Here is a 13778-nt window from a genome sequence, read left to right as displayed (position 1 = left end):
CCCCGTACCGAGCGCTTACAAATGACGCCAGCAGCGGGCAGCCTATGAGAGCGGAGCGCGCGCAAAGAAGAAAGCGGGTCCGGCTGGGTAGAAGGAGTGCGGATCCACCATGGTAACGGGAGGGGCAGGGGGGCGTCTAGCAGCTGGCGACCGACCGACCGACCATTCGGGGCCACCCGCCGGCAGCCGTTAGGGCCCGGGGGGAGGGGGGGCGGCGGCAGCGGCGGCGGCCGTTAGGGCCCGGGGGGGGGGGGGGCGGCGGCAGCGGCGGCGGCCGTTAGGGCCCGGGGGGGGGGGGGGGGCGGCGGCAGCGGCGGCGGCCGTTAGGGCCCGGGGGGGGGGGGGGGGCGGCGGCAGCGGCGGCGGCCGTTAGGGCCCGGGGGGGGGGGCGGGGCGGCGGCAGCGGCGGCGGCCGTTAGGGCCCGGGGGGGTGGGGGGGGCGGCGGCGGCGGCGGCGGCCGTTGGGGCCCGGGGGGGGGGGGGGGGGCGGCGGCGGCGGCGGCGGCCGTTGGGGCCGGGGGGGGGGGGGGGGGGGGGGGCGGCGGCGGCGGCGGCCGTTGGGGCCCGGGGGGGGGGGGGGGGCGGCGGTAGCGGCCGTTGGGGCCCGGGGGGGGGGGGGCGGCGGCGGCGGTAGCGGCCGTTGGGGCCCGGGGGGGGAGGGGGGGGCGGCGGCGGCGGCCGTTAGGGCTCCATTCTTTTGTCCCTGGGGTGTTCCTGAGGTGTGTGGCAGAGTAGGAGCTTCCTGATCAACTTTTTTTGTGATGTGTATATTTTGCTTTGATCCTTCTCCTTCCTGTGGTTTTCTGTCTCTTTCTGTTTTTTTTTCTTGTCGGTTTCTCCATGGATGCTGCTACTTTCCCTTCTCGTCTTTAAATTTCTTCTAGCAGCTGGTCTGTTTGTATTTTTTGACATGAAACGTTTCCTGTAAAGCTCACCTTTGTGCTCGGCTGGTATAGAGCCTGCAATGTACACTTGTCCCTGCGTGTATCTCTTACCTAATTATGTAGCTCCAGGATGAGGTATGAAGGAGTAGCATGTTGAAACTGGAATGCATTAATATTAATGACATGCAAAAAAAGTTGGGTTTTCAGGTATGGTGTAAAAACAAAACCTAATTTTACCATACAGAAATAGGGAGAACTGCAAGCTACAAGGAAAAACATCTGAACATGACGCTTTTATGTATATATTTAATAAAGTAATTAGTTAACATTAGGGACAAGTCAATTTGGCTTGTGCTACAGGCACAAGGCCTCATAATATGTACGTTTTGAAACTGTGAAATCAATCATGGAAACTTAAAAGGTCAACAATAGTAAAATCATTATAATTTAAAGATTTTGATGGGGGATTGGCTATGTAGTCAGAGATTTATTTCATAAAATGTTTTCATGTTGATGGATTGTATTATTGTGGAGGGACACAGAGAGATAGGACTTTTTATCCTACCCAAGACCCCTTTCAAACTTCCAAAGCTGATATCCCCTTCCCCCCACCTCCACCCTTGTTTTTTTATTCAGGCCCTCTTATGTCTGCTGCTGAGTCTTTTTGCCATAATGAAAATTATTTATTTAGGCTTTTCTTGTTTGTCTCCCTGGCAGTTTTTTGTCTGGGAGTAGAACTACATTGCATCTTAGGACTGCTTAGATTCTTTGTTAGCCTTGTGGGGGGGACTTTGCTGGAGGCATGTCAGAAGTGTTAATAAATTATGTGAACTAATTCTCTTTTATGTTATGGAGACATTCCAAGACTCTTAACATGATAATTATTTTTCCTTTGCAAAAAGTGTGCTCATTAGACCTTATCAGATCATGGCAATCTAGATATTCTAGTGTTCTGTTTCTAATTACTGATGCAACAAATTTGCCAGGAAGGCTTAGTAGAAGTATTGCTACCTTTCAGTTCTCTAGAATACTTCTAGTGTTCAGTAAGACATTCTGATTTCATTCTTAGCCACTCTGCTATGGCATACATGAACTCTGGAGTTACTAGTTGAATATTTAACTCTGTCCTGGTTATGGCTGGGGTAGAGTTAATTTTCTTTCTAGCAGCTGGTACAGTGCTGTGTCTTGGATTTCGTATGAGCATAATATTGATAACATACTGATGTTAGAGTTCTTGACTGGTGTAAGCACTCTTCAGAAACCACTTCTCCAGCCTCCCATGCTCTGCCAGGGGCACAAGAAACTGAGGGGAAGTGGCACACCCGGGACAGATGACCCAAACTGGCCAAAGTGATATTCTGTAACATATTAATCAGTATATTAACTGTGGGGAGTTGGCCGAGGCGGGGCCAGTGATTGCAGCTTGGAGACTGACAGCGTAGGGTCAGTGGGTGGTGAGCAGTTGCATCAGTTGGGTTTTTTTCCCTGGGTTTCATCTCTCTCGTTGTTTTTTGTTTCATTACATTATTATTAATAATAGTAATATTACTGTTTTATTTAGTTATTAAACTGTTCTTATCTCAACCGATGAGTGTTCTTTCTTTTGCCCTTCTGATTGTCTCCCCCATCCCACTGGGGTGGTGCTTGGTTGCTGACTGGGCCTAAACCATGACAGTCTTTTTTGGTACCCAACGTGGGGCATGAAGGGTTTGAGATAATAACAGTTGCTGGTCACACCATTGACTGTTTTCAATATTACTTTACCTAATCTGTACCATGCAGTTGGTGAGGCACGCAGTGGCGGCAGCAGTGGTAAGTCGTGCGACTGGGCACTAGATTGGGGTAGAAAAGGGGGTTTCCTGTGCCAGGGAACCCGATAAAGAGCCCGGTGGGGCCCTCGTGCCAAAAGCAACCGGCTGCTCTCGCGAGCGAGGTAGATGGGGCGTGGGCGTTGCTGGGGCAATGGCGGGAGATTTAAACAGGCCCCTAGAGAGCGCGAGCGACCAGGACAGGCAAACAGGGCGTGGCGCGGCAGCTCGCACAGGCAGGGCGAGCAGGCAGCTGGCGAGCTCTCCTCGTGGTCTGCGCTCTCCCAGAAAAGACTTAGCCATGGTCTCTGCTCGGACAAGAGCTATCGCCAGGAGGCATGTGGCAACGCAGACAGAACTCCCACTAAAACAGGCAGCCACCCAGGTCTCTGGTTGCAGGGAGTGCCAGAGCCTTGGACAGAGCCTTGCTCCAGTCATGGAGGGCTCCTGAGACAGGACCTGCATGAGGTGTGAGCAGGTGGAGGGAGGATCTGCTCAGCACGGTGGCAGAGCTGAAAGAGGTTGCGAGATTGAGGTGTATCAGGGAATGTGAGAGGGAGATAGACTGGTGGAGCCACTCCATACCATCCCTGAGACAAGCACACCAGATAGAAGCATCAAGAGAAGGAATGGCTCCCCTGCCCTCGTGCCACCAGGCAGAGGGAGGGGACCCAAGAGACGGAAGATGGATTCAGATCCCTGCTCGGTGCAGTAGGCGAATCCTCTTCTGGCTGACTTCGCCCACCCAGGTGTCCTTACACAATAGGTATGAGGCTCTGGAACCCAAGGGCCAGGAGGACAAAGACACAGTGATCCACCCAAGGGGTTGACTAGAGGGAACCAGTCAGCCCCACGCATTACAACAGCCACTGGTAAGAAAAAAAGAAGGGTAATTGTTGTAAGGGACTCCCTTCTGAGGGGAACAGAAGGCCTGATGTGCCGACCGGACCCATCCCATAGGGAAGTCTGCTGCCTCCCTGGGGCAAGGATAAGAGACATTACCTGGAAGCTCCCTAGGCTAGTAAAAGGATCCAATTATTATCCACTAGTGGTTGTTCAGGTTGGCAGTGATGAGGTAGCTGAGAGAGGCTCAAAGACAATCAAAAGGGACTTTAGAGAACTGGGGCGATTACTTGAAGGATCAGGAGCGCAGGTAGTGTTTTCCTCCATCCCATCGGTAGCCGGGAGACATATGGAAAGGAACAGGAAGTCCCATCTCATTAACACGTGGCTCGGAGGCTGGTGCCAGTGGTGGAATTTTGGGTTTTTTGATCATGGGGCAGTTTCCATGGCCCCAGGCCTGCTAGAGACAGGTGGGGTTCATCTGTCGCAAAGGGGGAAAAGGCTTCTGGCTCAGGAGTTAGCAGGCCTCGTTGAGAGGGCTTTAAACTCAATATGAAGGGGGCAGGGGATAAAACCAGGCTTGCTAAGAATGAGCCTAGGGGTAGCAGACCTGTGTTGGAAGAGATCAATAGATCAACTGAAGTGCATTTATACCAATGCACGCAGCGTGGGCAATAAACAGGAGGAGCTGGAAGCCGTCGCATTCCAGGGAAACTATGATGTGGTCACCATCGTGGAAACATGGTGGGATGACTCACACAACTGCAGCACAGCAATGGATGGCTACAAGCTCTTTAGAAGGGACAGGCAAGCAAGGAGAGAGGTGGAGGGATAGCCTTGTATGTTAGAGTGTTTTGACTGCCTAGAACTCAATGACGGTAATGATAAGGTTGAGTGCTTATGGGTAAGGATCAGGGGGAAGGCCAAAAAGGCAGACATCCTGGTGGGAGTCTGTTACAGACCACCCAACCAGGGTGAGGAGACAGATGAAGTACTCTGCAAGCAGTTGGCTGAAGTCTCACTATCTCTAGCCCTTGTTCTCGTGGGAGACTTCAACTTACCAGATATCTTCTGGAAATACAACACAGCAGAGAGAAAGCAGTCTCAGAGGTTCCTGGAGTGTGTGGAAAATAACTTCCTGATGCAACTGGTAAGTGAGCCAACCAGGTCCAGCCCGCTGGACCTGCTGTTTACGAACGGAGAAGGCCTGGTGGGTGATGTGGTGGTCGGAGGCTGTCTTGGGCTCAGCGACGATGACATGATAGAGTTTTTGATTCTTGGAGAAGTAAGGAAAAGGATCGGCAAAACCACTACCCTGGACTTCAGAAGGGCAGACTTTGGACTGTTAAGGAGTCTGGTTAAGAGAGTCCCTTGGGAGGCAGTCCTGAAGGGCAAAGGAGTCCAGGAAGGCTGGATGTTATTAAAGAAGGAAGTCTCAAAGGCACAGGAGCAGGCCGTCCCCATGTGCCATAAGTCGAGCAGGCAGGGGAGAAGACAGGCTTGACTGAATAGGGAGCTTTGGCTGGAACTCAAGAGAAAAAGGAGAGCTTACTGCCTTTGGAAGAAGGGGCAGGTGACTTAGGAGGACTACAGGATGTTGTGAGGTTATGCAGGGAAAAGATAAGGAAGGCGAAGGCCCAGCTGGAACTTAAATTGGCCGCCACTGTTAAAGATAACAAAAATGTTTTTATAAATACATCGGTGACAAAAGGAGGGCCAGGGAGACTCTCCCTCCTTTGTTGGATGCGGAAGGTAACCTTGCCACAAAAGATGAGGAGAAGGCTGAGGCACTTAATGCTTTCTTTGCCTCAGTCTTTAATAGTCAGACTGGTCATCCTCAGGGCTGTCAGGCCCCTGTGCTGGGAGATGGAGATAGTATGCAGAATGAAGTCCCAGTTGTGGAAGAGGTGGCAGTCACTGACCTGCTCCTTCACCTGGATGTTCACAAGTCCATGGGGCCAGATAGGATCCATCCAAGGATACTGAGGGAGCTGGCAGAGGAGCTCGCCAGGCCACTCCATCATTTATCAGCAGTCATGGTCAACTGGGGAAGTCCCAGATGGGTGTAACATTCTCTACTTTCCAGTCCTCTACAAGAAGGGTTGGAAGGAGGATCTGGGTAACTACAGGCCTGTCAGCCTGACCTCGGTGCTGGGAAAGGTCATGGAGCAGATCATCTTGAACGCCATTACGTGCACGTGTGGGACAACCAGGGGATTGGGCTCAGCCAGCATGGGTTTATGAAAGGGAAGTCCTGTCTCACTAACCTGGTCTCCTTCTATGATAAGGCGACCTGCTTAGTGGATGAGGGGAAGGCTGTGGACGTTGTCCACTTGGACTTTAGTAAGGCCCTTGACACTGTCTCCCACAGCATTCTCCTGGAGAAGCTGGCCGCTCACAGCTTGGACAAGTGCACTCTGCGCTGCGTTAAAAACTGGCTGGATGGCCGAGCCCAGAGAGTGGTGGCGAATGGAGTAAAATCTGGTTGGCAGCCAGTCACGAGTGGTGTTCCCCAGGGCTCAGTGTTGGGGCCGGTCCTGTTCAGTATCTTCACTGGTGATCTGGATGAGGGGATTGAGTGCACCCTCAGTAAGTTTGCAGATGACACCAAGCTGGGTGGAAGTGTCAATCTGCTGGAGGGCAGGAAGGCCCTACAGAGGAACCTGGACAGGCTGGATCGTTGGGCCGGAGCCAACGGTATGAGATTCAACAAGGCCAAGTGCCGGGTCCTGCACTTGGGTCACAACAACCCCATGCAACACTACAGGCTTGGGGAGGAGTGGCTGGAGAGCTGCCTGGAGGAAAAGGACCTGGGGGGGCTGGTTGACAGCTGGCTGAATGTGAGCCAGCAGTGTGCTCAGGCAGCCAAGGCGGCCAATGGCATCCTGGCTTGTATCAGGAATAGTGTGGCCAGCAGGAGCAGGGAGGTGATCGTGGCCCTGTACTCGGCACTGATGAGGCCGCACCTTGAATACTGTGTTCAGTTTTGGGCCCCTCACTACAAGAAGGACATTGAGGTGCTGGAGCGTGTCCAGCTGGTGAAGGGTCCAGAGAACAAGTCTTATGAGGAGTGGTTGAGGGAGCTGGGGTTGTTTAGTCTGGAGAAGAGGAGGCTGAGGGGAGACCTTATTGCTCTCTACAACTACCTGAAAGGAGGTTGTAGTGAGGTGGGGGTTGGACTCTTCTCCCTAGTAACAAGCGATAGGATAAGAGGAAATGGCCTCAAGCTGTGCTAGTGGAAGGTTAGGTTGGACATCAGAAAAAACTTCTTCACTGAAAGTGTTGTCAAACATTGGGACAGGCTGCCCAGGGAGGTGGTTGAGTGTCCATCCCTGGAGGTATTTAAAAGAAGGGTAGATGTGGTGCTTGAGGATATGGTTTAATGGTGGACTTGGCAGTGATAGGTTAGCAGTTGGACTCAATGATCTTAAGGGTGTCTTCCAACTTAAACAATTCTATGATTCTATGCCCTTGTTTTTGCTGTACATGTTAAAGATTGATGTTTTCTGTAGTTTGCTGTGCTCTGCAGTGATTAGCAATGTTTTGCCTGGGAGATTTGTTATTAAAACACTGACCCTGAGCTTTATCTGCTATTTAGGTTTTGTATTGAAGCCATTACTGTACTTTGGGTACCACCTCATGGATAAAAGTAGCAATTATACTTCCTCCTCTGAGAGGTTTTTTTGGAGGAAATACAGAACGGCACCATCACTACCTTCTTGTATCATGTTTCCTCCTCCATTACAATAACTTTTCAGTATCTTGAACATCCTTGGGTAGTTAAGACAGACATATTGGTATTTCTTGGGAATGCTGTTTTGGTTTTGTCTAAGGTTAATAAGCAATTTAAGAATATCATCCAGAGATCAGCCCCAGGGCTTGATAGTTCTGAGTGGCAGGGTACGTGGGATAGATAATATGGGCAAATGCCTAAGACAGTGGGCACCTCCAGTGTTTTGGGACTTCAGCCCTAAACTAGTATAGAGTCCTGAAAAACTGATAGTGTCTGCAGAAAGTATCTTGTCACCCTGGCAACTCCAGAGAGACACAAATCACTGCAACGTGCTGGGGTCTTGCCCATGCATACCAAAGCCCTGTTCAACACTACTCAGTACCCCCAAGGTGAAGAGCTTGACTCTTCGTCGACTGGAGAGCCAAGGAGTCATCAGTAAGACCCACTCACCCTTTAACAGTCCCATATGGCCAGTGCGGAAGTCTAATGGAGAGTGGAGACTAACAGTAGACTATCATGGCCTGAACAAAGTCACTCCACTGCTGAGTGCTGCTGTGCCAGATATGCTAGAACTTCAATACGAACTGGAGTCAAAGGCAGCCAAGTGGTATGCCACAATTTATATAATTTTTCTCACTCCCTCTGGCAGCAGAGTGCAGGCTACAGTTTGCTTTCACTTGGATGGGTGTCCAGTACACCTGGAGCTGAGTGCCCCAGGGTGGAAACACAGCCCTACCACTTGCCATGGACTGATCCATACAGCACTGGAACATGGAGAAGCTCCAGAACACCTTCAGTACATTGATGACATCATTTTGTGGGGCAACACAGCAGAATTTTTGAGAAAGGAAAGAAAATAGTCCAAATCCTTCTGAAAGCTGATTGTGCCATAAAACAAAGTAAGGTGAAGGGACCCGCACAAGAGATCCAGTTCTTAGGAATCAAATGGCAAGATGGACGTCGTCAGATTCCAATGGATGTGATCAACAAAATAGCAGCCATGTCTCCACCAACTAGCAAAAAGGAAACACAAGCTTTCTTGGGCATTCCTTGGGTTTTTGGAGAATGCATATTCCAAATTACAGTATGATCGTAAGCCCTCTCTATCAAGTGATCTGGAAGAATGATTTCAAATGGGGCCCTGAGCAACAATAAGCCTTTGAACAGATTAAACAGGAGATAGTTCATGCAGTAGGCCTTGGGCCAGTCCTGGCAGGACAAGATGAAAAAAATGTGCTCTATGCCATGGCTGGGGAGAAAGGTCCTACCTGGAGCCTCTGGCAGAAAGCACCAGGGGAGACCCGAGGTCGACCCCTAGGGTTTTGGAGTCGTGGATACAGAGGATCTGAGGCCTGCTATACTCCAACTGAAAAAGAGATATTGGCAGCATATGAAGGGTTTTGATCTGCTTCAGAAGTGGTTGGTACTGAGGCACAGCTCCTCCTGGCACCCCGACTGCCGGTGTTGGGCTGGATGTTCAAAGGAAACATCCCCTCTACACACCATGCAACTGATGCTACATGGAGTAAATAGGTTGCACTGATCACCCAGCGAGCTTGAGTAGGAAACCTCAGTTACCCAGGAATCTTGGAAGTGATCATGGACTGGCCAGAAGGCGAGGGTTTTGGATTATCACCAGAGGAGGAGGTGACACGTGCTGAAGAAGCCCCACTGTATAACAAAGTGCCAGAAAATGAGAAGCAGTATGCCCTGTTCACTGATGGGTCCTGTCGTCTTGTGGGAAAGCATTGGAGATGGAAGGCTGCTGTATGGAGTCCTACATGACAAGTAGCAGAAACTGCTGAAGGAGAAGGTGAATCGAGCCAGTTTGCAGAGGTAAAGGCCATCCAGCTGGCCTCAGACATTGCTGAATGGGAAAAGTGGCCAGTACTCTGTCTCTGTACAAATTCATGGGTGGTGGCAAATGCCCTGTGGGGGTGGTTGCAGCAATGGAATCAGAACAACTGCCAGTGCAGAGGCAAACCCATCTGGGCTGCTGCATTGTGGCAAGATATTGCTGCCCAGGTAGAGAACCTGGTTATGAAAGTATGTGATGTGGATGCTCACGTCCCCAAGAGTTAGGCCACTGAAGAACATCAAAACAACCAGCAGGTGGATCAAGCTGCCAAGATTGAAGGGACTTAGGTGGATCTGGACTGGCAACACAAGGGTGAACTATTTCTAGCTCAGTGGGCCCATGACACCTCAGGCCATCAAGGGAGAGATGCAACATACAGGTAGGCTCATGACTGAGGGGTGGACTTGACCATGGATGTTATTGCACAGGCTATCCATGAATGTGAAACATGCACTGCAATCAAGCAAGTGAAGCAGGTAAAGCCTCTGTGGTATGGGGGACGATGGCTGAAATATAAATATGGGGAGGCCTGGCAAATTGACTGTATCACACTCCCACAGACCCGCCAAGGCAAGCGCCATGTGCTTACAATGGTAGAAGCAACCGCTGGCTGGAAACATACCCCATGTCACTGCCTGGAATGCTATCCTGGGTCTCAAAGAACAAGTCCTGTGGCGACGTGGCACCCCAGAGAGAATTGAGTCAGACAATGGGACTCATTTCTGAAACAACCTCATAAGACACCTGGGCCAAAAAGCACAGCATTGAGTGGGTGTATCACATCCCCTGTCACACACCAGCCTCTGGGAAAATTGAACGGTACAATAGACTGTTAAAAACTACACTGAGAGCAATGGGGGGTGGGACATTCAAGCACTGGGATACACATTTAGCAAAAGCCACGTGGTTAGTCAACACGAGGGGATCTGCCAATCGAGCTGGCCCTGCCCAGTCAGAAATCCTACATACTGTGGAAGGGGACAGAGTCCCTGTAGCGCACACAAAAAGTATGCTGGGCAAAACAGTCTGGGTTCTTCCTGCCTCAGGCAAAGGCAAACCGATTCATTGGAATGCTTTTGCTCAAGGACCTGGGTGCACTTGGTGGGTGATGCAGGAGGATGGAGGAGTCCGATGTGTGCCTCAAGGGGATTTGATTTTGGGTGAAAACAGCCAATGAACTGAATGGTGTGCTGTTAATTGCTATGTAATGTTGTATGTCATCTCTTCTGTGATAGCTATATACCATATTAATGGTATCACAGTAAGAATCTCACAGCTTAATGAAGAATGAACTTGGATTAAACCAAGCAAAGTACAGCAGTGATGGAAGGACTGACTTCAGTATGCAACACCACACACACCATGTCTCCTGCCCTGAAAGACTCTTATGACAGATGGAGCCTAAAGCCATGGACTGATTGAACTCAATGGACATTTTAGAGGGATGGTCTATAGACTAAGGGAATGGTATCTGTTTGTACGTGTGTGTGTGTGTGAATATATATATCAAAAGACAGGGAAAGTGGTGGTGATTAACTGGAATGTACTGGAAAGGGTAGGACCTGGACATGATGTAAATGGCATAGAAGAAGGGGTGGATAATGGTTTCTGCTGAGATAAAGTTAATTTTCCTTCTAGTAGCTGGTACAGTGCCGTGTTTTGGATTTAGTGTGAGAATTACGTTGACAACACACTGATGTTTTAGTTGTTGCTACACAGTGCTCACCCTAGTCAAGGACTTTTCCAGCTCCCCATGCTCTGCTGGGTGCACAAGAAGCTGGGAGGGGAGGGAGCACAGCCAGGACAGCTGATGCAAGCTGGCCAAAGGGATATTCTGTACCATGTGACATCATGCTCAGTGGGCACAGTGAGTGATGTTGGTCAGCAGGTGGTGAGCAATTGCATCACTTCCCCCCCACCCCCCTGGGTTTTGTCCCTCTCTTGTTTTCCTTTTCATTACTTTTGTTTTGTTTTTTGATATTTTTTGGGGTGGAGGGGGTGTGACGTTTGGGGGGGCAGTTGATTTGGGGGGTGTGTGTTTTCTATTTTTATTTGGGGGTGGGTTTTTATTATTTTTTATGTTTTTTTAAAATTATTTTTGTGATTAAACTGTTCTTATCTCAACCCATGGATTTTCTTCCTTTTGCCTTCCAATCCTCTCCCTCATCCCACTGGGTGGGGGCAGTGAGCGAGCTGCTGTGTGGTGCTTAGTTGCTGGCTGGGGTTAAAGCAAGACACTCCTTTTAAATTATTTGGGTTTTCAGTATCATTTTCTCTGCTGCCTTTTTGTTCTGAAAAGGAACAAAAGGTTGAATTAAGAATGTGTGCATCATTAAGAAGACAGATATGTTTATTTCTTCTGTAGATCTTTATCTTTTTTTATGTCTCTTTTTAATGTCTAAGTATTTGTTGGTCTTAGTGATCCATTTAAGTATTTTCAAAGGCTTTCTGTATGTTGTACATCCAGGAAACTCCTGTTGGTTGTTTTACCTTAAAAAAAAAAAAATTTCCTGTGAGTGCCATTTTGGCCCTTCTTGTTTCTCCCTCTTAACTGCTGTTCTTGTATCCCTTCATAGATTTATCTAGCATTAACTTTCTATCTGCCCCAAGAGTTTCTCAAAGTTTTTCATTTAACTTGGGTTGATTTTCCTTTTGGCTGTCCTGGCACACTCTTGCTTTGGTTGCCTGCATATCTTTCAGGCTCTTTTGTTTTTCTAGTAACCTCCAAGACATTTTAATTTGTTAATCAAAAAGATTCTGAATTCAAGTTGTCATAAGGCAAAATAGATTAGAACATGTGTTGGAAGACAGAGCAGAAGCATATGCTTAAGAACTTTGCAGATATGTGGAAGAGTTGTGGCTTTGTAGATGTAAGATTCTCTTATTGTTTCTTAGTTGTCAGAAAAAAAAATGCCATTGCAGATAATCAATGCATTTCTGCAAATTTAGCACTTTGATTCAATTTTTTAAAACTTTATTTAGTGTCTTAAAATTTTACAACAGTACTATAGGTAGCTGGTTTTACTGCACGATTGGGTGCTGCCTAGAAATACAGGGAAGTTAACCGAATGCTTTGGATTCAGAGGGATTGCTCCGTTACATATTGGACTTGAGGCTGCAGGTATGATTCAGTAACCTGTTAATAAATATTGTAGACCTACATGGTAACTGTTCTATTTGCTTGCTAATAGGCTGAATATTTACCAGAAAATACCAGTGACGCAAAATCTTCTGTAGATGCCAAGGAAGAACTCCTGGATGACTGTGAGAATATTTGGAAGCAGATGGAAGAGGTATGCAAATCACAAGTGATAGACTAGATTTGTTATAAACATTGCTCAGCATATTTTTATTCATCTCCCTGTCCTTCACTGCATGCTTACCTCACCTGCTCCAAAGAAACCTCCTCAACAAAACCAGAAAAAGAAAGGCAGGAGAAGAAGAAAAGATCTTCAGACAGGCCAAAGGTTGAAGAATGCCTTGCCGTGTCAAACTTTACAGTGTGCTGATGTTATGATTTAGTTAAATAGAATGGGAGTACATGTTAAAACCAGAGAAAATTAAACAATTTACTTGTGTTCTGGTACTACCAGAACACTGATACTTAAGATGCTTCTCTCTTTAGCCTCGTTCAATATGGGATTCACTGCTGTTCAAAAGTACTTTGGATCTTGAAGGAGAGCGAGAATGGGAGGAGGAGGAGGCTTAGAAGGATGATGATATTAGAATGTGCTCATGCAAACTGACAGTTACATCATCAGGAATAAGATTTATCTCCCGATATATTGTCCAATATGCTAATAATATTTTAGAGCAAGCTTGTTTACAGGAATCCCAGGAAAGCTAAACTTTTAACAGTTCTGAGGGAATGCTATGGATCCTGTAAGATTTTTGAGTCTGAAAAGTCATGTTCTGAAAATCACACTGTTTCTGGAGTGTACAGTACATTGCCTTAAATGCATTAGAACGAGAAATGTGTATTATAATGAGATTGCTTTGTATTATAATGAGATTGCTATGTTTGGAGAGCCAGAACAGTAGCAGCAAGTGCGTTACCTTCTCAGCAGCTTCCCTCTTCAGCCTTGTCTGACTCTCCTCCTAGTTTCTCATGTTCATCTGTTCAGTGTCTTTTCCCATCTCAACTTTTCTTTCATAACTTGCCTTTTTCCTCAAATCATACACCTTTTATTATCTGCTACTTTTCTACTTTTCAGTTAATCAAAGTTCTACTTTTTTTTCTATAGTATGATTTAAAGTATTTCCTAATTTGCTGTACTGGGTCAGGCTCTGAGGGATGTGGTAGGAGCCAAATGAAAACTTTTTTCCTATATTGAATAACTTCCATTAGAATTTTCAAGCATCATGTTTCTTTCTTACAAAATGATAGAGTAAGTAAACATTGTGTTTTGTTTGTTTTCTACCAAGTATCAGAGCAGGCTTGTTGGAAAGGAAGCAGTGTTAAAACCAGGTCACAAGGTAAGATAGTATTTTGATTTTTTATCCTCCACAAATATTTAGTTTTCTGTAAAGATATGGTGTGTTTCCAAAAGAAGGAAACTAAATTATATTCAGTTATTCTCTAAAGCTGACAGTTTTATTAACTTTGAGGCTGTATTCCGAAATATGTGTCTAGCAAATACTGAAAAGTTGCA

General features: G+C 47.6%; 1 protein-coding gene across 3 annotated transcripts in view; it reads left to right on the top strand.

Moving 5' to 3' along the window:
* The first annotated feature begins 29 nt into the window (after positions 1 to 29).
* CENPK (centromere protein K) overlaps positions 30 to 13778 on the top strand; it is a 29757-nt gene continuing 16008 nt past the window's right edge. Inside the window, exons 1-3 of one of the 3 annotated variants that reach the window (XM_064439119.1) lie at positions 30 to 112; positions 12318 to 12419; positions 13552 to 13602. In XM_064439119.1, the coding sequence (XP_064295189.1) occupies positions 110 to 112; positions 12318 to 12419; positions 13552 to 13602 (156 nt within the window). In that variant the 5' untranslated portion in view covers positions 30 to 109. Of the gene's footprint in view, positions 113 to 4361; positions 4686 to 10258; positions 11018 to 12317; positions 12420 to 13551; positions 13603 to 13778 lie in introns of those variants that run through there. The other 2 variants (XM_064439117.1, XM_064439118.1) reach the window with 2 other exon arrangements.

The sequence above is a fragment of the Phalacrocorax carbo genome, chromosome Z, assembly GCF_963921805.1.
Source record: "Phalacrocorax carbo chromosome Z, bPhaCar2.1, whole genome shotgun sequence".
In the NCBI taxonomy this organism is placed as follows: Eukaryota; Metazoa; Chordata; class Aves; order Suliformes; family Phalacrocoracidae; genus Phalacrocorax; species Phalacrocorax carbo.
The sequence above is the reverse complement of the archived record's forward strand: the minus strand, read 5'-3'. Positions and strand labels throughout refer to the sequence as shown.